General features: G+C 33.3%; 1 protein-coding gene across 3 annotated transcripts in view; it reads left to right on the top strand.

Moving 5' to 3' along the window:
* Positions 1-25,362, top strand: part of LOC140057328 (uncharacterized) — a 138,415-nt gene that overhangs the window by 106,353 nt on the left and 6,700 nt on the right. For all 3 annotated transcript variants that reach the window (XM_072102946.1, XM_072102962.1, XM_072102953.1), the window contains 34 exons: positions 1,041-1,163; positions 2,002-2,083; positions 3,284-3,598; positions 3,842-4,156; positions 4,777-5,091; positions 5,349-5,663; positions 7,315-7,632; positions 7,941-7,979; positions 8,598-8,632; positions 9,137-9,250; positions 9,738-9,848; positions 10,202-10,244; positions 10,947-11,021; positions 12,760-12,945; positions 13,264-13,293; positions 13,816-14,093; positions 14,497-14,650; positions 14,961-15,515; positions 15,681-15,943; positions 16,281-16,428; positions 16,702-17,073; positions 17,308-17,492; positions 17,865-17,972; positions 18,294-18,729; positions 18,852-19,120; positions 19,329-19,482; positions 19,812-20,324; positions 20,655-20,864; positions 20,992-21,260; positions 21,406-21,559; positions 21,747-22,229; positions 23,062-23,351; positions 24,188-24,326; positions 24,834-24,995. In XM_072102946.1, the coding sequence (XP_071959047.1) occupies positions 1,041-1,163; positions 2,002-2,083; positions 3,284-3,598; positions 3,842-4,156; positions 4,777-5,091; positions 5,349-5,663; positions 7,315-7,632; positions 7,941-7,979; positions 8,598-8,632; positions 9,137-9,250; positions 9,738-9,848; positions 10,202-10,244; positions 10,947-11,021; positions 12,760-12,945; positions 13,264-13,293; positions 13,816-14,093; positions 14,497-14,650; positions 14,961-15,515; positions 15,681-15,943; positions 16,281-16,428; positions 16,702-17,073; positions 17,308-17,492; positions 17,865-17,972; positions 18,294-18,729; positions 18,852-19,120; positions 19,329-19,482; positions 19,812-20,324; positions 20,655-20,864; positions 20,992-21,260; positions 21,406-21,559; positions 21,747-22,229; positions 23,062-23,351; positions 24,188-24,326; positions 24,834-24,995 (7,558 nt within the window). The remainder of the gene's footprint in view (positions 1-1,040; positions 1,164-2,001; positions 2,084-3,283; positions 3,599-3,841; positions 4,157-4,776; positions 5,092-5,348; positions 5,664-7,314; positions 7,633-7,940; positions 7,980-8,597; positions 8,633-9,136; positions 9,251-9,737; positions 9,849-10,201; positions 10,245-10,946; positions 11,022-12,759; positions 12,946-13,263; positions 13,294-13,815; positions 14,094-14,496; positions 14,651-14,960; positions 15,516-15,680; positions 15,944-16,280; positions 16,429-16,701; positions 17,074-17,307; positions 17,493-17,864; positions 17,973-18,293; positions 18,730-18,851; positions 19,121-19,328; positions 19,483-19,811; positions 20,325-20,654; positions 20,865-20,991; positions 21,261-21,405; positions 21,560-21,746; positions 22,230-23,061; positions 23,352-24,187; positions 24,327-24,833; positions 24,996-25,362) is intronic.

Here is a 25,362-nt window from a genome sequence, read left to right as displayed (position 1 = left end):
GGCTTACTGATAATGTGGCCTTTCCAGTTTTTAAAACTATCTGCAGAATTGTTACATATTATGTGTTGTCAACGTAATTCTATTGTTGTGACTACAGTTTTTACTGCAATTGGTAGTTTTAATGGAGTGCTTTATGCAGCCTCCAATAAACATTACTAAAACGCTTTCTAAATAATTGTGTAAACAGGTTAAAGTTTAAAAAATGATAACTACAGTTGAATAATTATTTTGACATTGTCCCTTATGATTGTATAATTTTATTTATTGCCAAAATTGTTAAAATCAGTCAGTAGCCAGAAAAATCCACTCCACTGCACATCCAAATGCTTTTAACATAATGTCCAAGCAATTGTATATTTTAGACATTTTATACTTTTACTGACATTTTCTAAATAGCATATTTTTCTGTATTTTTCTATTTAAATGTTTTATAATTATGGTTTTACTGTATTGTTTTAGTCGTTAGGGCTGGTTAAATTCATCACAAGATGACAGTTTTATACCTTTTTTATGTGAAAGATCGAAAATAAAATAAATATAATAAAATGAACATTCCACAATATGAAGCATATTCAAGACAGATTGTCCTAAATGTGTTTCTGTTATAATGTACCATATGTCAATTTCTATATTTATTAGATACTTATACTAAAAACGGCAGGATAATGTACTGTATTTAATGCGATTGATAATAATAATAATATTAAATAAAGAAATATTACCAACCAAACTCTATTGTTATAAAATTTATAACAATTTTCATACATTTCCAATTAGTTTTTTAAATTGTATACAATATTGACTAATTACTGCAAAAGTAAATTTTTTGTAAAAGTAGGCCTTCCAGTATGTTTAACTATAATTTTGTTTAATGTAATATACATTTTTATAGTTGTAGATTTGTATTTTTTTTTTCATTTTCTGTAAGCTTTTAACAGAATCTATTTGTTTTCCTTGTATGTATGATTAAATGTTAAATTTGTATAGGAAGTGCAATAATAAAACTATTGATTGATTCGGTTATACATTGTTTTATAAAGGAAGGAGAACAGATTAGACGCAACGAATGTGATGTTTGTGAATGCGTCATGGATGAAGAGCTGAACAAACTGGTTGCTCAATGTCACTTGGAGTGCACCAAAACTGACGAATTCTGTGCCATGGTTAGTCACATTCAGTAAATAAAAATTAAAATGTACTCCAGATAAAAATGTATAATTTGTGTTTGATTTTAAAACTGATCAAATTATTTAATAAAGAAAGCAATTAAAGATTACATGCATCCGCCAATGACTGACCTACAAAATTAAAATTAATTTTTCCCTTTTTTAAATGTCTGTTGTATTCTACACTGTTTGTAATCATACACCCTATAGCAGTAACTGACTCATAAACTTTGACATATCAAAATATTTAAATCATATGTTGATGTTTAGTAAACAAATATAGCTACTGCAGTAACTGCAGTAGATTTGATGTTTCTTTCTTTATTCATCCAAAAAAAAACATATAAACATAACATTATAATCTAAAATATTAAAATAATTGGAAAAAGGGAAGAAGAGAAAAGGCAACTTCATGCCTATCTAGCTCTACTCCCTGTATAACGAAAAGATTTCAATTTTATTCAAATCAAACAAATCATAGAATTTAACAAAAATAGAATTTAATTACTAATAAATAATTAATTGTGGCATGATCCAAACTAGTTTTTTAACTGGGCTACACTGGCAAATTTTAAAAAACATATCGTGCCAAAACTTGCTAAAGGTTTCTAGTGTACAGCCTTTTCATAGCATTTTCTTATTTTAAATATTAAAAAAATAAACGAGAGCAACATACAACATAATCATAGTCTACCATGTTAAATATTATAAACAAAACTAAATCATTCTTTAATCATTTTAACATTTTCAATAGTTTTGCATGTCTGGAATATATTATTAAAATGTTTACTGCTTTATAGGCATGTCTAATCCGTTATTATTTTTTTTAAAATAGACTGATCAAGTTTTAGAGCGGGTTGAAGGTGAATGTTGCCACTGTGTCAGCCCCCCAACAGAAGCGGCACCAACAACATCATGTAAGTTTTGAAACCTTGAACTGCTATAGTATCCCTATATAGAGGAAATTATTATAATTATTGTTATTATTATTGACGTGGAAAAAACATCCTGATAATTTATAGACGTATTGTTTAGGCTCTACTACTTGTTCCTAGGCGAAAAATGTGTTCCTCCTTCCTCCTCTGTCTGTCTTTTTTTTTTTTTCAAATATTGATAGTACTGTTACTACTGTAACTTTACTTTTGTTGCATCCTCTCTCGGGAATGATTTACTTTTTTTAAGCATTCACCAAGTTTTAATCCTTATAAAATTATACTTTAAAAACATATTTTGTTCAGAAATATTTGGAATACAATGTTCCTTTGATTATTCTTTGGAATTTGCATAATTTAAATGCTTGATTATCATTATAATTATTAAATAATTTGCATGTGTAGTAACTACCAGATTCAATGCATAATTCTTTATTCACCAAAGGCAAGACGGTATAAACAAATAGCTTTCGCTAGTCAATGGTTTACACCTGATTAACAAATATAATACTGTTCTGTGCAAACGATTATGATAATATAATTCACAATAATGTAAGAAAAACACAAATGACAAAAAGAAAGAGGTGGGCCAGCATTAATCAGTATCTCGATAATAGTAGTTCAGTTATATTTTTTACGAAATTAATTTTTGATGTATTATTTTTTATGTCGAGTGATAAATTATTCCAAAATTTTGTACCGGTAAACGAAATTCTAAATTGACCAGCCATAGTACGGGCTTTTGGGATAGATAGGTTATTACCTTGTTTAAACCTAGTAGTTCGTAAATGATCAACTGTACTAAAATAATAACTGATTTGATGTGCAGAGTTTCTATTATATAAATCAAAAACAAAATTAAGTACACATAATTCGTATAGTTTATGAACATCTATAATATTAAGTTGCTTAAATATCGGAGACGACGAAGCATTAAAATCAGAAAAAGTTATACACTGCATACACATTTTTTGAATGATACAAATAGGTTGTAAATATGTTTTATACGTGCTACCCCAAACTTCTATGCCATAAGTGATACTTGGTTGAATAATTGATTTAACATTATTAGAAAACTGCTTTTGAAAGTATCATAATAATAAACAATATAATGGGTAGGCATGCTTTCATGAATCAAACCACAAGGAAACTGACAGGCTTTTTTTATTCATTAATTTAATACAGCTGAAAGAGAAATCAGACTTGTCGGTGGTGAAAATAATTATGAAGGACGAGTTGAAATAAATGTTGATGGAACGTGGGGCACTGTATGTGATGACAGGTGGGGCTTTGCAGATGGAAAGGTTGTCTGCAGAATGTTAGGATTCCCTGAAGTTATCGAGGTCACAGATCAAGCTAGTTTTGGTCAAGGATCCGGAGAAATTTGGTACGACGAAGTTGGCTGTTCAGGAAATGAAAATCACATCAGTGAATGTCCATCAAATGGAGTTGGACAACACGATTGTGGTCATGGTGAAGATGCGGGTGTTATATGTGGTAGTAAGTTTAAGTAGCCTCCTAAAAAAATCTAGACATTTGTAGCCAACCAATTTTGGATAAGCCTGTACCTTAAGAACACTATGTTCAGGGGAAATGTACATCATAATATCTAAATATTATATTACTGTATACTAGTATGGCTATTCAAGTTTAAAACAAAATTAGAAATTGAAATAACTTTACAGGCGCGCAGATCACATGAAACTTTTTGTGTTTGTATAAAATATTTTTTTTATTTAATAGCTGGTACAAGAGTTCGATTGGTCAATGGAGGAAGTAACAATGAAGGACGGGTTGAAGTAAATGTTGATGGAACATGGGGCACCATATGCGATGACTCGTGGGATATAGCTGACGCAGATGTTATATGCAAAATGCTTGGTTTCACAGCCGCAGCAGAGGCCGCTTCTAGCGCAGCATTTGGTGAAGGAACTGGTGAAATTATGTATGATGAGGTGTCATGTCAAGGAAGTGAGAACAGCATTGCAGATTGCGAGAAAAGTAACCTAAGATCTCACGATTGTGGACATTCTGAAGATGCTAGTGTTATTTGCTATAGTGAGTATAAATTATTATACAATCGACCTAAAAACAGACTCTACAAAATTAAACTAAATTTTTCTTAAATTCCCAATTGTTTCCCTTACTAGTAAATTATATTATTAAAACAAGAATACAGTTCATTAGTATTCAATCTATAAAATGAAAAGCATGTCAATTTAAATGTAATTGAAAATATAAGTTGGAAAAATTAAATTAATTATGATCAGTTTCAGTTGCTATTATACATACATATATTATAATATACCAAAAATTAAGAGAAACAATGATTTTTTAACTTATTTATCAAAACTTAAAAAGTCACAAAACAATGGCAATTGATGGTACATGTTAGAAACAACAAAACATTTGAAAAATAGAGGAAAAACACAAACTGAACAAAAGATGTCAAGGATAACCCATAACAGCCATATTGTATCCCACCTTATCTCATCTGATAGAGACCTTCCTCCCATGGGATACTATTTAGCCTCTACTGATACGATAAAATCTTGTTTTCCAAGCGTTAATGTCAACTGTATTCTGCCAGTAAGGTGTTCTGATGATCATTGCTTCAGCTTTCAATATTAGTCTAAACAGCTATCAAGAAAATAACCATAAAGTAAATCATCTTTTAGGTAGCAATGAAATCAGACTTGTCGGTGGGGAAAATAATTATGAAGGACGAGTTGAAATAAATGTTGATGGAACGTGGGGCACTGTATGTGATGACAGGTGGGGCTTTGCAGATGGAAAGGTTGTCTGCAGAATGTTAGGATTCCCTGAAGTTATCGAGGTCACAGATCAAGCTAGTTTTGGTCAAGGATCCGGAGAAATTTGGTACGACGAAGTTGGCTGTTCAGGAAATGAAAATCACATCAGTGAATGCACATCAAGTGGAGTTGGACAACACGATTGTGGTCATAGTGAAGATGCGGGTGTTATATGTGGAAGTAAGTACCATAGTCAAGCTGCTTTGGATTTTTTAATGGATCCGTAGATGATCCATGCTGGTTTAGGCTAAACACTATGTGTATGTAGGTTAGACTTACTGTATTTGTCAATATAATAACTATTAAATGTTAGTATCCTAAACCGGTTAGACCAACCCATGGCATTTTAGATAGCGTACCCATCAATTTGTATAACATCAAACAGTTTTAGCCCATTTATCAGTATTATTTAATCAAGTCCTTGTTTATCATCACAGTGGCTCCTCAAGTTAGACTTGCCAATGGTGGAAGTGATAATCAAGGACGTGTTGAAGTAAATGTTGATGGATCTTGGGGAACAATATGTGATGACAGCTGGGACAAAGCAGATGCTCAGGTTATCTGCAGAATGCTTGGCTTTTCATATACTATTGGATATGCACATTCTGCTGCTTACGGTGAAGGATCTGGTGATATTTTGTATGACAATGTGGCATGTGTAGGAAGTGAGATCAGCATTAAAGATTGCGACAAAAGTGAATTAAGATCTCACAATTGTGGACATGATGAAGATGCTAGTGTAATTTGTGCAAGTAAGACTTACACTCAAGTGTACATTTTTAATTGTTAATTATCTTCAGGAATTTTGTTCTCTTTTTCAGTTACTAAACGTTCTTCCTCCTGCCTTCTTCATCCTCTTCTCCCTTCATAATCGTCTTCATCTTGTCCCTTGCAACATCCATTAACCATTTTTTGATCTCTCATATCTTTCTCAGTAGTGCTCTTTTTTCATCTACAAAAAGTCCAATTTGTCCAAGCCTCACCTTCCTTACCTTCTGTTCATCTAATATATGCTTATACATTAATTCAATTTTATTTTGGAGCAAGTCCATATCAAAAGAAACAAACAAAATACAAATAATATTACATATAAGTAGTTGCATAACAGAATTTGACTATAGCAAGGAGAGTTGCATGTTTGCACAACCAAGGTATGAAAATGTACTGTGAAAAGAATTATTATGCAACTATTTAAAAAAATGGATAGAATTACGAAATGTATTCATAAAAATAGGGAACGTGGTTCTTCACAAACATTTCATTATCTATTTATTTATTTCAACAATATTTTACAAGGGTGGTCAGCGAGAAACTTGGCATAACTTTCCAATATAGGAACTTGTAACAGTCCTTCCCAAAGCAAAAAAAATTAGTAGATTTAAGTAGCCGTAAGTAGAAATAGCTCTATTTTTAGTAGCCCTAATAGTTTTTAAGTAGACCTTTTTATCTCGCCTACTAAGGATTTTAACTCAATGAGTCAACGATGGAATGACTACTTCCCCGCTATATAAAATAGATAGTTGATTAATAGTTACTGACTATTAATTATTTGTTAACAGTCTATTGATAGGTTATTGGTAGCCCTAGTATAGCTATTATAAGTAGACAGTTGATAGATATGATACTCATAGATTTCTAATATCTACCTGGTAGTCCATATCTATCTATTATATAAAATAGATAGTTTATTAACAGTTACTGGCTATTATCAGTTTGTTTATGTCTATTAATAGGTTGCTGGTAGCCCTTGATATAGCTATTGTAAGTAGACAATAGATAGATATATACAACTGTGTTACTCACAGATTAAAAATAGTGAAAAATCTATCTAATACTATTAGTGGGGATTTTGAATTATGCTAATGAGTTAAAACCTATTAGGACCTATCTAAAATCTGCCCAAAATCTACTTATTAGTAGGTACCTTAATAGGTAATATGGAGCTATATCTATTAAGGCGATAACTTATAAGGCTAATTGATATAGAGCTATATCTACTAAGACTTTTTGTTATGGGTTTGATTGATCTTATGTCTGGCTCCAACAACAACAGTACTGTAATATGTACGATGCATGGTATCTGTTAAGGGGTGTGGAACTGATCGTGTTGCAGTCACAGATAACCCAAAACACAGCATCCTGTTTTACCTTGCTTATATTTAGTGCTACTCTTTTGTCACAGATAACTTTCTCTCTCCCCCTTTCTCACTCTCTCCCCTAGTGACCTTTCTTTTTCTCCTTTGATTCCTCTGTTTTTTTAATTATTTAAAATATGTTCTATTTATTAGTAAATTGTATTGTGTATAACAATTTATTTGATAAGTTAAAAAATTCATTTTAAATTTTTAAATTTAAAATGAATTTTTTAAAAGTTAAAACTTTTTTTTCCTAAAAAAAAAACAGATAATGTATATGTTCGACTCGTTGATGGTGCAACTAGCAGTCAAGGTCGGGTTGAAGTAAATATTGATGGCAATTGGGGAACTGTATGCGATGATTACTGGGATCTTGATGACGCACATGTTGTTTGTAGAATGCTAGGCTATCCTGAAGCAGTTGAAGCAGTGCCTGGTGCTCATTATGGTCAAGGAACATTTGATATTATGTTTGATGACGTTGGATGTACAGGATATGAAAATAATATTGCAGAATGCTCAAGTATCAACACGGACCACAATTGTGGTCATGATGAAGATGCTGGTGTTGTATGTAGAACTATTGGTAAGTACTGTATACTAAAATTAATAATATTTATTTTCTCTCTGTCATATATATATATTATGAATGATATATAAGAAAGCACACTTGGAATACATTATAATACAGTACAAATACAAATACAAATAGTGCATACATGTATTATTACCACTGCAGGATCTAGCTTTCAAAAAATATCCTGATATTCTATTTTCCCAGGTTGGGATCTCTGAAGTCTAGTACATTACATAATGAATTATCGTTAATAAGGCCCAACATTTTACAATGCAATAACCAAATAAAATGATTGTGATACTCTTTGTTTCTTTTAGCAACTGTTCCTCCACCCACTGAGTATTTTACTCTACCATGTAAGTTATATTGTTGATTTTCTCTTTTGATTTTCTTAAATTTCATCTACAACAATGTAAAAGATTGTTGAAGATTCCCCTACTACCTGATTCTGAATGCTGTATCTCCAAATATTTGCTAAATATCTAAGAATAGTTTTATAATACAGTATCTTGTTTGTCATCACATGTGGTGCCTGTATCATGTAAGGTAAGGTGAAAAGTTAGGTTATGTTTGATAATTGATATGAGATATATGTGATGTTGTAGTACCAAATATTCCTATGATACTGGAAAAATCTAGATACAGTACCACTCAACACACCCCACTCTCCTCCAATGAATTAGAACTGTATTTCTGCTAGTAAACTGTTTATCTTCCAGTAGATAGGCACACAAAAAATCCATTGTGTATTGTTTGTAACCCAATTGTCCTAGTTATATCATTATTGGTTTAAGTTGACAATGTTATGATGTTCATTTGTTGTAGTAGAAAGTATTATGTAAGTCTAATGATACATTCTTAACTTAATTAATCTTAATTTTAAAAAAATGATTTCATGTTTAGAATAAAATACTGTTTGTAGTAGTTTCAAACGTTTAATTTTTTTTTAATTCCTTTTTTTATATTTCTTTTAGCTCTTATATGCGAGCACAGAGATACACTTTATCAGGTATGTAATTAATGAAATAATAATTTGATAGTTTTGTTGTGTAGTTTAGTGATAGAGCAACGTTCTTGATCCACACCAGTCGCGAGGTTAAGACAGGGGGTAACAAACCATAGCCATACATACGGCACAGGTTCAAGTCTCTTTGATCATGCTTCTATATTTTTATTCTTGGTCCTATTCAATAAAGAGCTTTCGATTTCCGATGAACGACAATATAACTAGGTCAGATCAATCGATGCATCTTTGGTTGTCGCCTGGACTTTGAAACCATCAAACCTGTGTTGAGGTGGTGGGGAGCGGGGACCCACATTCCAATCTCATGACGTAATTTGGTAGGCTTGTCGTCGAAAATCGAAAGCTGAACTCTAATACTAATCTAGTAGACCAATCGTAGCTCACAACTTTGCTTTTTCTTTTGGACTTGACACGTCAAAGTTTCTTTCATTCCGTTACATTACAACACTTTAAATTACTGATATTTATTTTTGTAATTTTGAATGTTAGCCTGGAGAAAGCTACACAGAATCATGTGAAGAATGCACATGTGAAATGGACGGCGTTAGAGGGTATAATTGGAATTGTGTTACACATTTAGGATGCTCTTCTGAAACATGTGTGGTAAGTAAATTTAAAATATAGTACATGATAATAGTAATTCCAAAATAATCAAGCACTGTATAACACTGTAATTTATATGTGCAGAGATTTATTTGAATATCGAATACATGCAGTGACGTAACGCATGCAGCAAAGGCTCCCTGTTTGGCACTCCTAAAGAGCCCTCATATTTATTTTGAGTTCTTTATTCCATAGATTCTGATGATGTTTTGTACATAACCTAATGTTTAATTAATTATGGAATAAAACAATGTATTTGTGATTGATTGATTATTATCTACTTAGTTTTACAGACTGTCTAATTTAAATTGAAAATTTATTTTTCTAAAGTGAAGTTCTATGTATTTGCTGTTTTTATGTACTCTCTCACACTCTACATTATTTGAAATTTAAGAATAGAGCAACTAATTTTTAGTTTCACTACTGTAAAATAAACTACATTTCCTACATTGAAATATTCATAACGTTGCCATATTTCATTTTATAGCCTGATTCAATCAAATTTGTCCCCGAAAAATGTAAGGAATGCGAGTGTAATATTGATTCTGGTGAATATGATGTTAACTGTGTTGACAGGTGTACAAGAACCTGCCAAGAGGTAAGAAAATTGTTGGTTTCTATTTGTCTATTGCAAAATCTTTCTATATCTCAGCAAACTTATCGAAGAAACTTGGTGAACACATTCATTGTGTGATGAGGAAGAAGCAATTGGATTTGTTTATGGATACATGTATGTCTATTGAATAGGATCCCTACCTGTGTAAACATTACAAATGCTCTCATTTCAAATAGGCCTATGGACTCCACTCAAAATGCCATAGCAGAAACATAACAGAAACATCTTCTACGCAAGATATTGTCCTCATATTCCTTCTTTATGTACAGATGAATAAGAGGGTTTAAAAGATATATTTAGTAATTTCAATTACATAACATATTTTTATTTTCAAGGGCTATGAATTGGTTTCTGGACCAACTATTTGTTGCTACTGCAGTAAGTATATTGTCAAAATTTATTTATAAATGTTAGCTGAATGTTAGTGTAACTCATTAAGTGACCATGCCAAAATTAATCTACTAGTCATACAGTACTGCAGCTACATTCAATTTGTTGGTATACTTGTTATGACATCACATAGCAACCTCTTTTTGGGTCGTGAGGTAATTTCCCGATTGATCGTAATCAAAACGGTACTGGGTATGGTTTTTCTGCTCCCAACCAGTACATGCATTCATAGAAGCATTGATGAAGTAAGCCTACCTGGTGGTAACCACAGAACGGTCCCGAGATAACGACTATACTTCGGCTTTAGTCGATAGAAGATTGAAAAAATTGTTAGAGATGAGAGAGAGTATACGATGTTTGATTATGTGTAGATGTGTGATTTGTTCTTTTATTCTAATGATGTTTTGCATAAAGAAATGGAGATAGTAGTTGGGTATAATATCGAATATAATATCATAATAATGATTTTTTATATCAATTAATTAATTATATACACTGTTTATTGCAGTGTCTTCCTCATAAACCTCTAATTTACACGAACTAAAATTATACATTATAGCAGTATTATCCTAAAGTCAACTTGTATATACTTGTTATTATTTTTCTTTTGTTGTAAATGTATTTAAGATATAAACATACGGCTGCATACTGCTGTTTGAGTAATTAAAATATGTATATTATCTTTCATAGAACCTTTGAACTTCAACTGCACACATACCACCATTGCACCAACAACTACTCCATATCCGTCAACTACAAGACCAGGTTAGTAGATTACTTTAAAGATTCAAGGACACTCAAATATCAAACATCTAAGGCCCTGTTCAGACCCATGGCGTTAGACCGTTTTAGCGTACAACGTTACTATCAAGGTCACGTTACAAACCGCAGAGAAAAAAACGAGGTGTTCAGACCCATAGCGTACGATTATCGTTACAACGGAAGTACGTCATTCGGGTTGTTTCTAGTTGCATATTTATGTGCTCTTACCCACGTGTTTTCATCATTATTTCCACTGTATATAGGCCTAGATCTCAGCCCTACAATTATGACAAAATTTGCCGTAAATAAAACATACCTCAGCATTTATTTAAGAAAAATATAGTAAAGCCAAATTTCTGTTTCTATTGTTTTTATTTTGTAGTAAAAAACATTTTCCCCAGGCTCTTGTGTTACGAAAATAAAGCAGGCCTCGTAATATGATGAAGAAAAAAATGATTGTGATTAGTCTATCCAGTCCAGTCAAAGATATATATTCTTTAATCCAGTCGGTTGAAAATAACCCTTAACTTGCTAATAAAAGGGACACCCCTTGTTTGTTTACTGATATTTTTAGGAGTTAGGGGGGTTTTCAGCATTAAACTTGTCCAGTCTAGTCTGCCTTGTATGAATGAGTGACTTGATGTCCCACGCTAGTTTTTAGCTTGAATGAAATGCGTGAATGGCTCTAGGCCTAGCTAGGCCTAAAAGCGGATGGGATCATAGTCCCTATGTTTAAATACAAGGTGAATGTATTTATGTCATTTGTTAGAAAATATAATGGTAATCAGTTGATAATGGTTTGTAGCCTTTGTAACAGTTGTATTTGTAGTGTAGTTAGGCCTTATTTATTCTGGCCTTTTTGTTATTGAAATCCATCTCACACATTGACGATACAAGATGTCAGCCTAGGTCAAACCTTGTTTCGCGTCATAACAGGAAACGTTCTGATTGGATACAACGTTGACTTACAGTAGGGTCGTACGCTAAAACGGTACTATCAACCGTTTTCCACTACAACGCTACAACCGTTGTACGACGCGTTGTACGCTAATCCCCAACTGTTCAGACACACATTCTTTTAGCGTCGTACGCTAAAACGGTCTAACGCCATGGGTCTGAACAGGGCCTTAGAGTATGTCCTATAGAGTGTTGTCACATAACAGCATCATAAAATAAGTGTTCAGAGTCTTTTAACTAACACTTTTGTTATAAATTGAATGGTCACCGATAAAAAACATTAAAACAAATTTTAAAAATAAAATTTGAATGGTGACTTGACTAAGGTCGAAATCAAATCTTATTGAGCTTTTATAAAGAAAAGACCAGAGACGTAAAAAGGTGGCTTCGAGTAATCTTTCCCTTGTTCAGTATGTATGTCGTGCACATAACACAGTAGGTCTGAACAGACTCTTATTTACATTTCTATGGCAGATGGGCCAAATATATATGTGCCAAAGTTAGATATAGATAACTATGCTCATCCAAATAAGTAACATGATTCCACATTACTCTGACTTAAGTCTAAATTTTGCTTATTTCTTTTATAGGTAGTGTTCAGTCTCATATATTTTGGTTAATGCATTTTGCAAAATCACTAGTTCCAAAAACAGTATAAATGGGGCCAAACATTTAATTCAGAACTTGTTAGAATGATGGCACTCATTAGTGAGGCCTAGTCTACCCTTTGTCTATTTTGCAACATGTGTTATTTTAAAAATAAAAATTCAACTGTTATGTTTAGTGTGTGAAGAACGTTGTGTTTGCCGCGTTGGATGTGGCTACGAAGCATCATGTCCTAAGTTGGAAAGATGTGGACCTGAATATTGTGACTGTGAAGAGGGATATTATAACAGTAATGGCCGCTGTGTAGTCCCACCAGAATGTCCCACAACTACAACAATTGTTACAACTACAAAAACAACAACAGGTCTGTTTACATTTCTTATTTACGTAATATTGTTATGGTTTCATTGACGATGCTATAGAGTTTATTAAGAGTGTTAGATTTTGTGTTTTTTATACACATCCAACAGCACGAAACTCTATTACAGACAGATAAACTTTAATATATAACGTTTGTAAAAAATCTCATTTGAGTCTTGGAGTAGAGTAGAAAGAGTCAATATACTTACAACCCAAACATTAGGTCAGGATTGAACCTTGGGATTGCAAGGCAAGCGCATTAACAGCTCCACTACTAATTTGTTACATTGCATTGAATGTATGTGTTTATATTTTTTTGCAGTTACAACAATGCCTACAACTACAGAACGAGGTAGAATTATTATTTTTATTATCAATCATCTAATGCTTATAAATATTTAGCTTTCATGTACCTTTTTAAAGGACTATACCATCGTATACTTACTTTACTTTGATGTAGAGACTAGAAATGTAGTATAAATAGTGTATATCATTTGATTGCCTACATTGGCTGGCATCTTTTTGTTTAAGTCAAGGTAGTTCAGAAGTGATTACAATGATTCAAAGCAGCTCTTTTTCTATCTAAGATTTAAGAAAATATATTGCATTTGAATATTTTAAAATCTGACTTAAACAAAATAATTGACTTAAAAAATAAGTCTAGAATTTTTTTTTTTGCTAAGCAAGTTTGATAAAAACAGTTTAAACATGGCTGTTGGCAAATGGAGTGTTAATTAAAATAAATTATTATTCATATTTTACTATGTACAAAATGCCCCTATTTTTAAATTATATATTTATTATTTCTCTTTTTTAAAAATGTTTATAAAATTCCATTGACTAGCGTAAAAATTATAAACAATTTTTTCATCAGAGTGTTATGAAGAAATATCTAAACTTGTCGGAGAAATTGAAAAATCTCGAAAGATTAATGATATAGTGGACAGTTTAAGAAGCTCATACCTTGGCTCTGTCGACCCACTTACTGTGGACGAACCAACCTCTATCAACATTAAATTCTCCAAGTTGACCCGTGTAACAGCAGTGGATATCGTTAATAGGGGATCAGGATCGTACAAATTTGTAGTTTCTTACATACCTGTGGGAAGCACATCAGCAGTACCTCTAAGAGACAATAACAATGTAATAATTGTAAGTACAACTTATTTTAATTTTAGATCTAGAGCATTACAGACATTCAATTTCCATCATTATTGTATCATTTGCTAAGAGGGCAATATTATCGTATATTTATTTAAACAAATATCAGCTCAGTTACCTGTTAAAATATAGATTAGCCGAACATACATACGTGGATGCTTGCGTAAATTACCTATGGCACAGCCAGATATTTAGATAAATACCCGTGTGATAGCATGTTTTTAATAACATTAATACATCCATGATATATGCATTATACGTACATGTTAAAGAAAACATTTTAACATAAAATCTATGACCAAAATCTAAATATCAAAAGGATTAAAGTTAATAACTTGATTCACAAATATAACATTTCTTATCCTAATATTACATTTGTACCTTTTTTTTATAGCAATTCCATGTTGACATAAGTTCTGAAATGAAGAAGTTTGATCTACCTGGAACTGGACTTGAAAATATCAAATCAATTTCTTTAAGAATTTTAGATATTAATGCAACGCCAGATTTCTCCTTTACTGTGGGACTACGTGGATGTGCAACTAACGGTACGTTAATTTTAATTTCAAATAAATTTCATGAATGTGGTTTTACTGTAAATATAAAATTTAATTTTTCGCTCAAAAGTTTCTTTCTACTACCTAAAATGCATTATTTAAAAAAGACATGCTCTGGGAAACCAAATGCATCTAAATGTTGTGCAAGGATAGGACTGTACTATTGTTTTGCAAAATATAAAAAAGGTTATTTTACTAAATAAACGTATTAAATTATTATGTTTATATTCCATCAATTACTTGAAGTAATATGAGGCTTTTGTATAGTTACAATTAATAAATTATGCTTTCTTTTTTGTAGTTCCAATAACAACAGTAATGCCAACAACCACTACTGAAATGCCTACAACCACCACAGAGATGCCAACAACCACCACAGAGATGCCAACAACCACTACAGAGATGCCACCAACAACAGCAATGCCAACAACCACTACAGAGATGCCACCAACAACAAAGATGCCAACAACCACAACCGAGATGCCACCAACAACAGAGATGCCAACAACCACAACAGAGATGCCAACAACCACGACAGAGATGCCACCAACAACAGAGATGCCAACAACCACAACAGAGATGCCACCAACAACAGCAATGCCAACAACCACAACAGAGATGCCACCAACAACCACAACAGAGATGCCACCAACAACCACAACAGAGATGCCAACAACCACAACAGAGATGCCACCAACAACAACAGAAATGTCACCAACAACCACCACAATGCAACCAACAACCACTACTGAGATGCCAACAACCACTACTGAGATGCCAACAACAACTACAGAGATGCCAACAACCACAACAGAGATGCCAACAACCACAACAATGCTGTCAACTACAGTGTTAGGTAAATTAATATATTATTTTTTTATTATCATTTAATTGATTAATTTAAATACGATATACAAGAATAGAAATTGAAAGGCAATAAAGTTACTCACTACTTACTAGTTTGCCAAGATGGCATTCATAGAATTGACTTGGTACAAACAAATTATTTTTTATTTATTAGAATGTGTTGAACCTCTGCGTCAAATTAAGGAAGGCTTGGAAAAAGTACGAACAACCAATGATGGTAAAGATGCAGAATCCATGACTAGTGGATGGGATATTACCCCAAATGATTGGTTAAAGGTTACTTACACACAGCCATTAAGAGTAACAGGAATTGATATCAAGAGTGAAGGTGAAGGAAGTGTGTCTTTTACAGTTAAATATGCACGCAAGGGAGATGAGGATTTGACAACAATTGTAGATGATAGTGATACTCCTCTGGTAAGTTTAGCCCTAAGCTTAGGTCAACATTTTGTCCTTCCCTTGCAAGTTCTCAGTGATTAACATCTGTCTGTGACATTTTTGGGACTACAGTAAAAGAAAAATTCCTGTTTTCTGTACCACTTTAATTTTTAATACTGTACAAAATCTAATATTTATAAAACAATTGTCATCGAAGTAATGTATGGCGTTTATCTTCCTACAATATGGGAGACTCAACATAAACGAGACGTCCAGCCATCTTTGTTGGTAAAGTATTTAAACTTAAAGGAAAATAAAACAGTTTGACAGTAACACAAATTTGACAAATATAATTGTGTGATTCATATGCCCATAGGTTTTTGAAAAAGATCTTACTGGCAGCAACAGAGTCCTATTCCCTGGAGATGGAATTAAGGATGTAACTGATGTAGAAATTATGATTGAGAGTGTTTCAGTTGACATATTATCAGTAACACTTGAATTTGTCGGATGTATTGAGTATGGTAAGTTTTTAGATTTAAACCTATATGACCTATTTTTATGATAATGGTTTTTCACAGTGCTTATTACAACACATCATTGTAAATACATTTTTGAAGACAATGAACTTACAGTATAGCGATTGCTATACTGTAAGTTCATTGTCTTCAAAAATGTATTTACTATGATGTGTTGTCACCCCCTATGATTAAAGATGTTAATGAATTGAATTATGAATATTAAACAGTATGAATAATTACACTTTTAGTCGTTTAAAATATTATTTCTACTTACAGAACCTACAACCCAAACAACTACAGAGATGCCAACAACCACAACAGTGCTTCCAACAACAGAGATGCCACCAACAACCACTACAGTGCTGCCAACAACAGAGATGCCACCAACAACCACTACAGTGCTGCCAACAACAGAGATGCCACCAACAACCACTACAGTGCTTCCAACAACAGAGATGCCACCAACAACCACTACAGTGCTGCCAACAACAGAGATGCCTCCAACAACCACAACAATTCTGCCAACAACAGAGATGCCTCCAACAACCACAACAATTCTGCCAACAACAGAGATGCCACCAACAACAGTGATGCCAACAACCACAACAGAGATGCCAACTACTACTGAAATTATTACTACAACAATAAGTAATTTTGTTTCTGCAGATCCTAGAAATAGTTTTTGAAAGAAAATAATTTGCTAAATAAAGTTGTTGTAAAGTTTTTTTTTTAAACTAATATTGTTATGGTACATTTAAGTTTTTATAATTATATTGATATTATATAATTTTAAATGCCATTGTTATATAATAGATGTAATAATCAATTTACTAAATCAAGTATTATTTAAATAATAATATATAAATTTCTATTCAAAATCAGTTTGTGGAGAAGAGTGCAACTGCGATGCTGGTTGTGATATTTCTACCGATGAGGCACCTTGTCCTGTTGTAGAGCACTGTAACCGTTGTCCTTGTGAAGATGGTTATTATCGTGATGACACCTGGGGTATGTGTATACGTACTACAGATGAGTGTCCATGCGAATACAAGGGACAAACATACAGTGTAAGTTGTTATAAATAGTTTGGAAGTATTCTAATTTCCTTCTGTGTGTCTGTTCTTGATTGATTCAGGTCCTTCTCATTACAGATTTGTGACAACTTAGGTCAGGTCAATCAATGTGTCTTCATTCATCACCTGGACCTAGACCATCAAACCTATGTGTCTGGGTGAAAATCCCTATTACTGTATCAGTACCTGTTAAACCATCTTCAACATAAAATAGACGCTGAAATTTGTTTAATTGTAAAACAAGAGATAAATGTATAGATTAAAAAATGTCTTTATGTATTATTATTTATTCCTACCTAATTCTGTCTCGTTTAGTATGGTATGAACCAACCTTACTATATTATTGTTTTGATATGTTTCTTATAGTATAATGAAGTATTCTGGGAAGGTGAATGCTCTAGGTGTGTATGCAATGCTGAGGGAAAGACTGAATGTAACGATGATTGCCGTCTGTCGGAAGAAACATGTGCTGAAGTATGTACCAATACTGTGGTTCATTCACTATAAATGTATATTGACTTGAAACTGTCGTTTTTGTCTAATAATTTTAATATTATAATGTGTACAGTTTAGATTCTACTCAAGCAAATTATGACACCAAATCTAGACTTGATTAAATTTCAATCAATAATCTCTAAAGCTTCTTCTCTTAATAAATTAATTATTATGTATATAAACAGTGTAATTATATTATTTATATAGGCCTATATATATATATTTTTTTCTCTTTGAACAATGTAGACATACTATGTATATATAAATTGCAATTTTTTAAATGATAATTTTTTTTTTCAGCGTGGTATGGTTCTTTCTACTGTAGGATGCTGTCAATGTTTGCCACAAACAACTACATTAACAACAACAATTGTTACAACAGAGGCACCAACAACCACTACACAAACAACTACAACAGAAACAACAACAACTCGACCAAGAACAACCACGATAAGACCAACAACAACAATTATGCCTACAACATCAGTGACAACAGAACAGCCAACTACCAAGGTTACTACAGTAACCGAAACAACTACTAAACTCGAAACCACTCGGTACACAACAACAGAAAGCACAACAGAAATAACTACAGTAATTACCACTGAAAAACCACCACCGACAACAGAGATGCCAACGACCACAACAGAGATGCCAACAACCACAACAGAGATGCCACCAACCACAACAGAGATGCCACCAACCACAACGATGATCCAGCCAACCACATATATGGGTAAATAAGTATAAAATACTGCTCAAATTACAAAATAATAGTAACTATATGACCATGTAAATTCTATTTTTAGTCTTCAATTTTATAAATAAATGCTTGGGTTATCTTCAAATCTTCATTAGAATGCGTTGAACCTCTACGTCAACTTAAGGAAGGCTTGGAAAATCTTAGAGAAACAAATAATGGAGAAGATGTGGATTCAGAAACTACCACATCTGGATGGAGTATTGTTATTAATGATTGGCTAGAGGTTACTTATACTCAACCATTGAGAGTAACAGGAGTTGATATCAAGAGTCAAGCTGAAGGAAGTGTGTCTTTTACAGTTCAGTATGCACAAAAGGGAGATGTGGATTTCACTACCATTGTTGATAATAATGGTGATCCAGTGGTGAGTTTTTATGTTGTTTGGAAAAGGTATTACAAGACTTTTAGATACCTTAGGAACCCCATGTGCAGCAGGTGCAGTATGTTCTCCATTCAAGTTTGTATTATAAGTCTAGTTGATGTGACATGTTAATGGCGACAGCTCATGAACAAATACAAAATTCTAGTTTTTTATTTCTGCTTTAAACAACAACTACAATCTATATCTCCAGGTTTTCAACAAAGACCTTACTGGTTCCAGCATAAAAGATAGAGTGCTGTTCCCTGGAGAAGGAATTAAGGATGTAATCAAGATAGAAATTACAGTTGTAGAAGTATCAGAAGGCATGTCAGTGACAGTGGAATTTGTTGGATGTATTGAGTATGGTACGTTTTAAATGTCTCTAAAAGAGTAAATTTTTTTTAAACGTAAGCGTATATTTCATGAATCATATTTACCTAGCTGAAACTTTCAAATTATACTTTACTGTGATATATCATTATTTTCAATGCTGTTTAGAAGTTGTATTTTGAAAAATCAGAATCTTAAAGAACTCCTAAATATTTTGTTTATGTAGAAAATTGTGTGTATAAATTTGTCCTGTGAGCAGGATTGTCACCTTTGAGAGGGATAATGAATGAATTCACTTCTGATTATCTATGTCAATTTGCATAAGTATGTACAGTAAGTTTAAAACCATGTGTTTTTTTTTAAGAACCTACAACCCAAACCACAACAGAGATGCCAACAACCACAACAGAGATGCCAACAACAGAAATGCCACCAACAACCACAACAATTCTGCCAACAACAGAGATGCCACCAACAACCACAACAATTCTTCCAACAACAGAAATGCCACCAACAACCACAACAATTCTGCCAACAACAGAGATGCCACCAACAACCACAACAATTCTTCCAACAACAGAAATGCCACCAACAACCAAAACAATTCTGCCAACAACAGAGATGCCACCAACAACCACAACAATTCTGCCAACAACAGAGATGCCACCAACAACCACAACAATTCTGCCAACAACAGAGATGCCACCAACAACCACAACAATTCTGCCAACAACAGAAATGCCACCAACAACTACAACAATTCTGCCAACTACAGAGATGCCGCCAACAACCACAACAGAGATGCCAACTACCACAACTGAAATGCCAACAACCACAACAATGATGCCTACTACAAAAACGACCATTAAAACAACTGGTGAGTTTAATAAGTAATACTGTATATAATAAGACATATCTTTAAAACAGTGATATGGATAGTGTTCACTCATCTGAAAATAGTCATTCTTAAAACCAGAAACCCTATAATGTTTTAAAATGTCTTTATGCTCTTTGAGGTGCATTCTGAATTCACACATAATAATGGATACTTATTCCCTGAAGGAAATTGCTTTATCCACCCATTATTTCCTCCATGATCCACAATTCTCTCTTGCTATCTCTTTATATAAACTGCCTCAATATGATCATTATGTTATTGTTTCAATAACTTTAAATCTGACTCCTTTTCTTTAATTGTGTATCCTAGAAGTGACCACGACTCCTATGTCCACAACAAAGATTACAACTGTACGAACAACGAATATGCCAACAACAATGTTGCCAACTACCACAACTACAACAACCACAATGCAACCAACAACCACGACAGAGATGCCTACAACCACAACCGAAATGCCTACAACCACAACAGAGATGCCACCAACCACAACGACGATCCAGCCAACCACATATATGGGTAAATAAGTATAAAATACTGCAACTCAAAATACAAAATAACAGTAAAACTAAATGACAATGTAAACTCTATTTTTAGTCCTCAATTCTATAAATAAAGGCTTGAGTTATCTTCAAATCTTCATTAGAATGCGTTGAACCTCTGCGTCAACTTAAGGAAGACTTGGAAAATCTTAGAGAAACAAATAATGGAGAAGATGTAGATTCAGAAACTACCACATCTGGATGGAGTATTGTTATTGATGATTGGCTAAAGGTTACTTATACTCAACCATTGAGAGTAACAGGAGTTGATATCAAGAGTCAAAGTGAAGGAAGTGTGTCTTTTACAGTTCAGTATGCACAAAAGGGGGATGTGGATTTGACTACTATTGTTGATGGTAATGGTGATCCAGTGGTAAGTTTTCATGTTGTTCGGAAAGGCTTTTAGATACCTTAGGAACCCCATGTGCAGCATTCATGTTTTATATAAAAAAAGCTCATAAAAAAAAATATTTGTTTTTATTTCTGCTTTAAACAACAACTACAATCTACATCTCCAGGTTTTCAACAAAGACCTTACTGGAAACAACGTAAAAGATAGAGTGCTGTTCTCTGGAGAAGGAATTAAGGATGTAATCAAGATAGAAATTACAGTTGTAGAAGTATCAGAGGGCATGTCATTGACAGTGGAATTTGTTGGATGTATTGAGTATGGTAAGTTTTAAATGTCTTTTAAAAGGTTTTTTTTAACATAGGGTTTATTTCACTAATCATATTTGCCTATTTGAAACTTTCAAATTACACTTTACTGTGACAGTATTTTCAATTATGTTTAGAAGTTGTAATATGAACAATCAAAATCTTGTGTTTATGTAGAGAATTGTGTGTTCAAATTTTACAGAACCTACAACCCAAACCACAACAGAGATGCCAACTACCACCACAGAAATGCCGCCAACAACCACAACAATTCTGCCAACAACAGAAATGCCACCAACAACCACAACAATTCTGCCAACAACAGAGATGCCGCCAACAACCACAACAATTCTGTCAACAACAGAGATGCCGCCAACAACTACAACAATTCTGCCAACAACAGAGATGCCACCAACAACCACAACAATGCAGCCAACAACAACCACAATGCAGCCAACAACCACGACAGAAATGCCAACAACCACAACAGAAATGCCAACAACCACAACAGAGATGCCAACAACCACAATCACCACTATGGTTACAACTGAACCAGTTACTACAACAGTGATGCCAACAACCACACAAACGTCAACATATACAACCGTCACTACACCATCACCTACAACAATGATTGTAGAAACTACAACTTCCAAGATGACAACATCAGCAGAAACAACTGAAGGTTAGATTGTTTTTATAATTATCAGTGTATTAATTGCTGCTTGCCATATGCATTGTGTATTTAATTTTTTTTTCTATTATATTACATTATTTATTATTATTATATATTATTATCTGAGGTGGTCCCACACTCTTCAATTATCGAGCAGGGGTCGTCAAACTCACGGCCAGCCTGTGGTTCTTTTATGGCCAGCCTGTGGTCCGATGGCGCTAGATATTTGGCCAGCCTGTGGTCCCGAGGGCGCTAGACATTTCGGTCAGCCAGAGAGCCATAGACAGAGAGATGTAATAAGAACACTAGAGGGCGTACTCCAGACTGAAAAGTGATTCCAACAGGAGGGGGAACCAACAAGATGGCGGCCGTAAATGTGTCCAAAAACATTATTTAATATAAAAAATAATAATCTAATATAATACATTAAGACCCATAAATTACAACACATATTCTTGTCAAAGCACAGTGAAGTTTTTATAAAATAAAAACAGCTGTAGAGGGCTCACTTTAGAAAAGCATTGAAAAGTTATGTCTAGCGCCCTTGGGACCACAGGCTGGCCAGTATGTCTAACGCCCTCGGACCACAGGCTGGCCAAAAAAGAATTACAGAGCTGAGACGGGCTGTGTGTTTTCATGGTAGCGCCCTCGGGACCACAGGCTGGCCAAATGTCTAGCGCCCTCAGACCGCAGGCTGGCCAAAAAAGAACCACAGGGTGGCCGTGTGTTTGACAACCCCTTTAGCAATTATCAAGATCCGTGTTCTATTTGCCGGTAGATGGTAATTTCCGTCTCATCCATGCATTATTACTTAAACTTACAGATTTGTCGTTTATTTTAGGACCTTGTAGAAAATCTCTTGGAGTTGATGCTTTGACCTCTCCACTTGATGTCAAGCGCTACCTGGATGGTGTTTTGGATTCCGATGACACAAGTCTTATTGATAGTGATAGTCCTTGGTCACCATCTTTGAGCATTGATGTTGATGGTGTATTGTTGGTGCGGTTCAGTAAGCCAATTCAATTAATGGGAGTTGACGTCCAAGGTGAAGGTTCTGGTGATGGAATAAACTTTGTTGTCTCTTATCAAGAGCCAAATAATGAAGAATGGATTGACATAAATGTGGAAACAGTAAGTTTTGTAGATAGTTAATTTCATTAAAGGCCAACTTGACCAAGGACCATATTTTAACAACGTATTAAGGATGTACATATGATTTTAGAACCATCGCGAGATTAAGGATATCCCCGCACGCGCTCGCCGTACAGCCGTCACCGTAAATTGCTGTGACGTCACAGGTCCATCGCAAAATTTACGCCATGAGTTTTCTGGCAAAGTCTGGCAAATCGCGAAAATTTCTAGTAAACACTTTGTAAATAAATCGTAAAAAATATAAATGTTGATTTTTGTTATTGTTTCTTTGCTTATCTGGACTCATTACAGCAATTTACGGTGACGGCTGTACGGCGAGCGCGTGCGGCGATATCCTTAATCACGCGATTTTAATGTTCTGAAATCATATGTACATCCCTAATACGTTGTGAAAATATGGTCCTTGGTCAAGTTGTCCTTTAAAATCTAACAAATCAAAAATATACTTAACTGTGAAATGATCCGAACATCATTTAATAATATTTAGGTGGGTAATACTTATGTCCCTAGGGACTATATCTAGTACAGTTTCATTGAGTAAGTTTAAAGGATTATAGCAGAGATTGGCATATATTGTGACATACTTATTACTTTGCTTGATAACAAATGAGACCATTACAAGGAGAGAATCTGGAGAGTTGCTGCATTGGCACAGTATATCAAATTTTTCATGTAAAGTAAAACCTTAAGATTCAGATACCTGAATTACCTTGGAGCAGTCCATATTAAACTATAACTGCATGAATGTCCTTTACAGTACTCTTGAAAATGTGATAATAATTTATGATCAAACAATTCTTTTTTTACTTTTTCAGTTCAACATTAATCCAGCTGATTATTCTAATGTTCTTAATTTCGACATTGAGCTCAACATGGTAAAGGCACTTAAAATAAGTGTTTCTTCCAGCAGTCCTGTAACCTTCAGAGCTAATTTGATTGGTTGCTTAGCTAACGGTATTTACTGTTTTCAGTCATTTAGTTTATATAAATACATAATTTTTATATAATTTTATACTTTAACGTTTAGTTTAATGCTTTCTTTAAACGAGGTTTAGGATCTTATGAAACAAATCTTATTTAATTCTTATTTACAGATTCCACATTCGATTTTGTAGTATTTTACTACAATTTTTAGTTATTTTATTCCATTTTCAATTAATCTTTTAATTCGGAATCTCTGGTCCATAGAATTTATTTCTTTATTACAAATTGAAACAAAAAAAGTATGTGTGATGGAGTACATGACATGCTCTCATCTCAAAACAAGAGCATTTTTTAGTCATATAATACTACTAACATTGAGAATAATACATTTTCACTATTATATATTCCATTAGTCATTTTCAGTATATTGTAATTAACCAAGGAAGAACAGTGAACTAAAACAGATTGAGAAAGAAAGATGCTATGTGCCACCATTACAGTAATAAAGACACGTATTTGTATTTGTTTTTTATTTAGTTGAGACAACCACTGAGACCACAACAACTAAAGAATCTACAACAGTCTCACCAACAACTACTCACGTAATGACAACAGAGAAAACCACTACTGTATTACCAACAACCAGAATAACTACCGAGTCTACAACTATGTCAGTTACAACACCAATGGAAACCACAGGTAAGTGATTACATGACATTACATATGTAGTAAATCCAAAACTAAAACCTAATTTACCATATTGACCTGAAATGAATGATCTGTATTACACCTTCTTACATCGCATTACTACTTATTCATTGAATTATATTCATCAGATAATAATTAGTAAACAAATAATGAATGGTTATGAGATGAATAAGGAGAATATTTTATGATTTGCAAATTTGACCGTTCTATTCAATGCAACAGAACTGAAATAAATATACAAAAACATTCATTGTTTGTACAAACTCTCAAAATGTTAAACATTCAAAATTACCATTAAATATCAACATTAAATATACATTCAATTTAATAATAAAATTATAATTCTAAAATCGCAAAT

The sequence above is a fragment of the Antedon mediterranea genome, chromosome 1 (assembly GCF_964355755.1).
Source record: "Antedon mediterranea chromosome 1, ecAntMedi1.1, whole genome shotgun sequence".
Lineage (NCBI taxonomy): Eukaryota > Metazoa > Echinodermata > Crinoidea > Comatulida > Antedonidae > Antedon > Antedon mediterranea.
The sequence above is the reverse complement of the archived record's forward strand: the minus strand, read 5'-3'. Positions and strand labels throughout refer to the sequence as shown.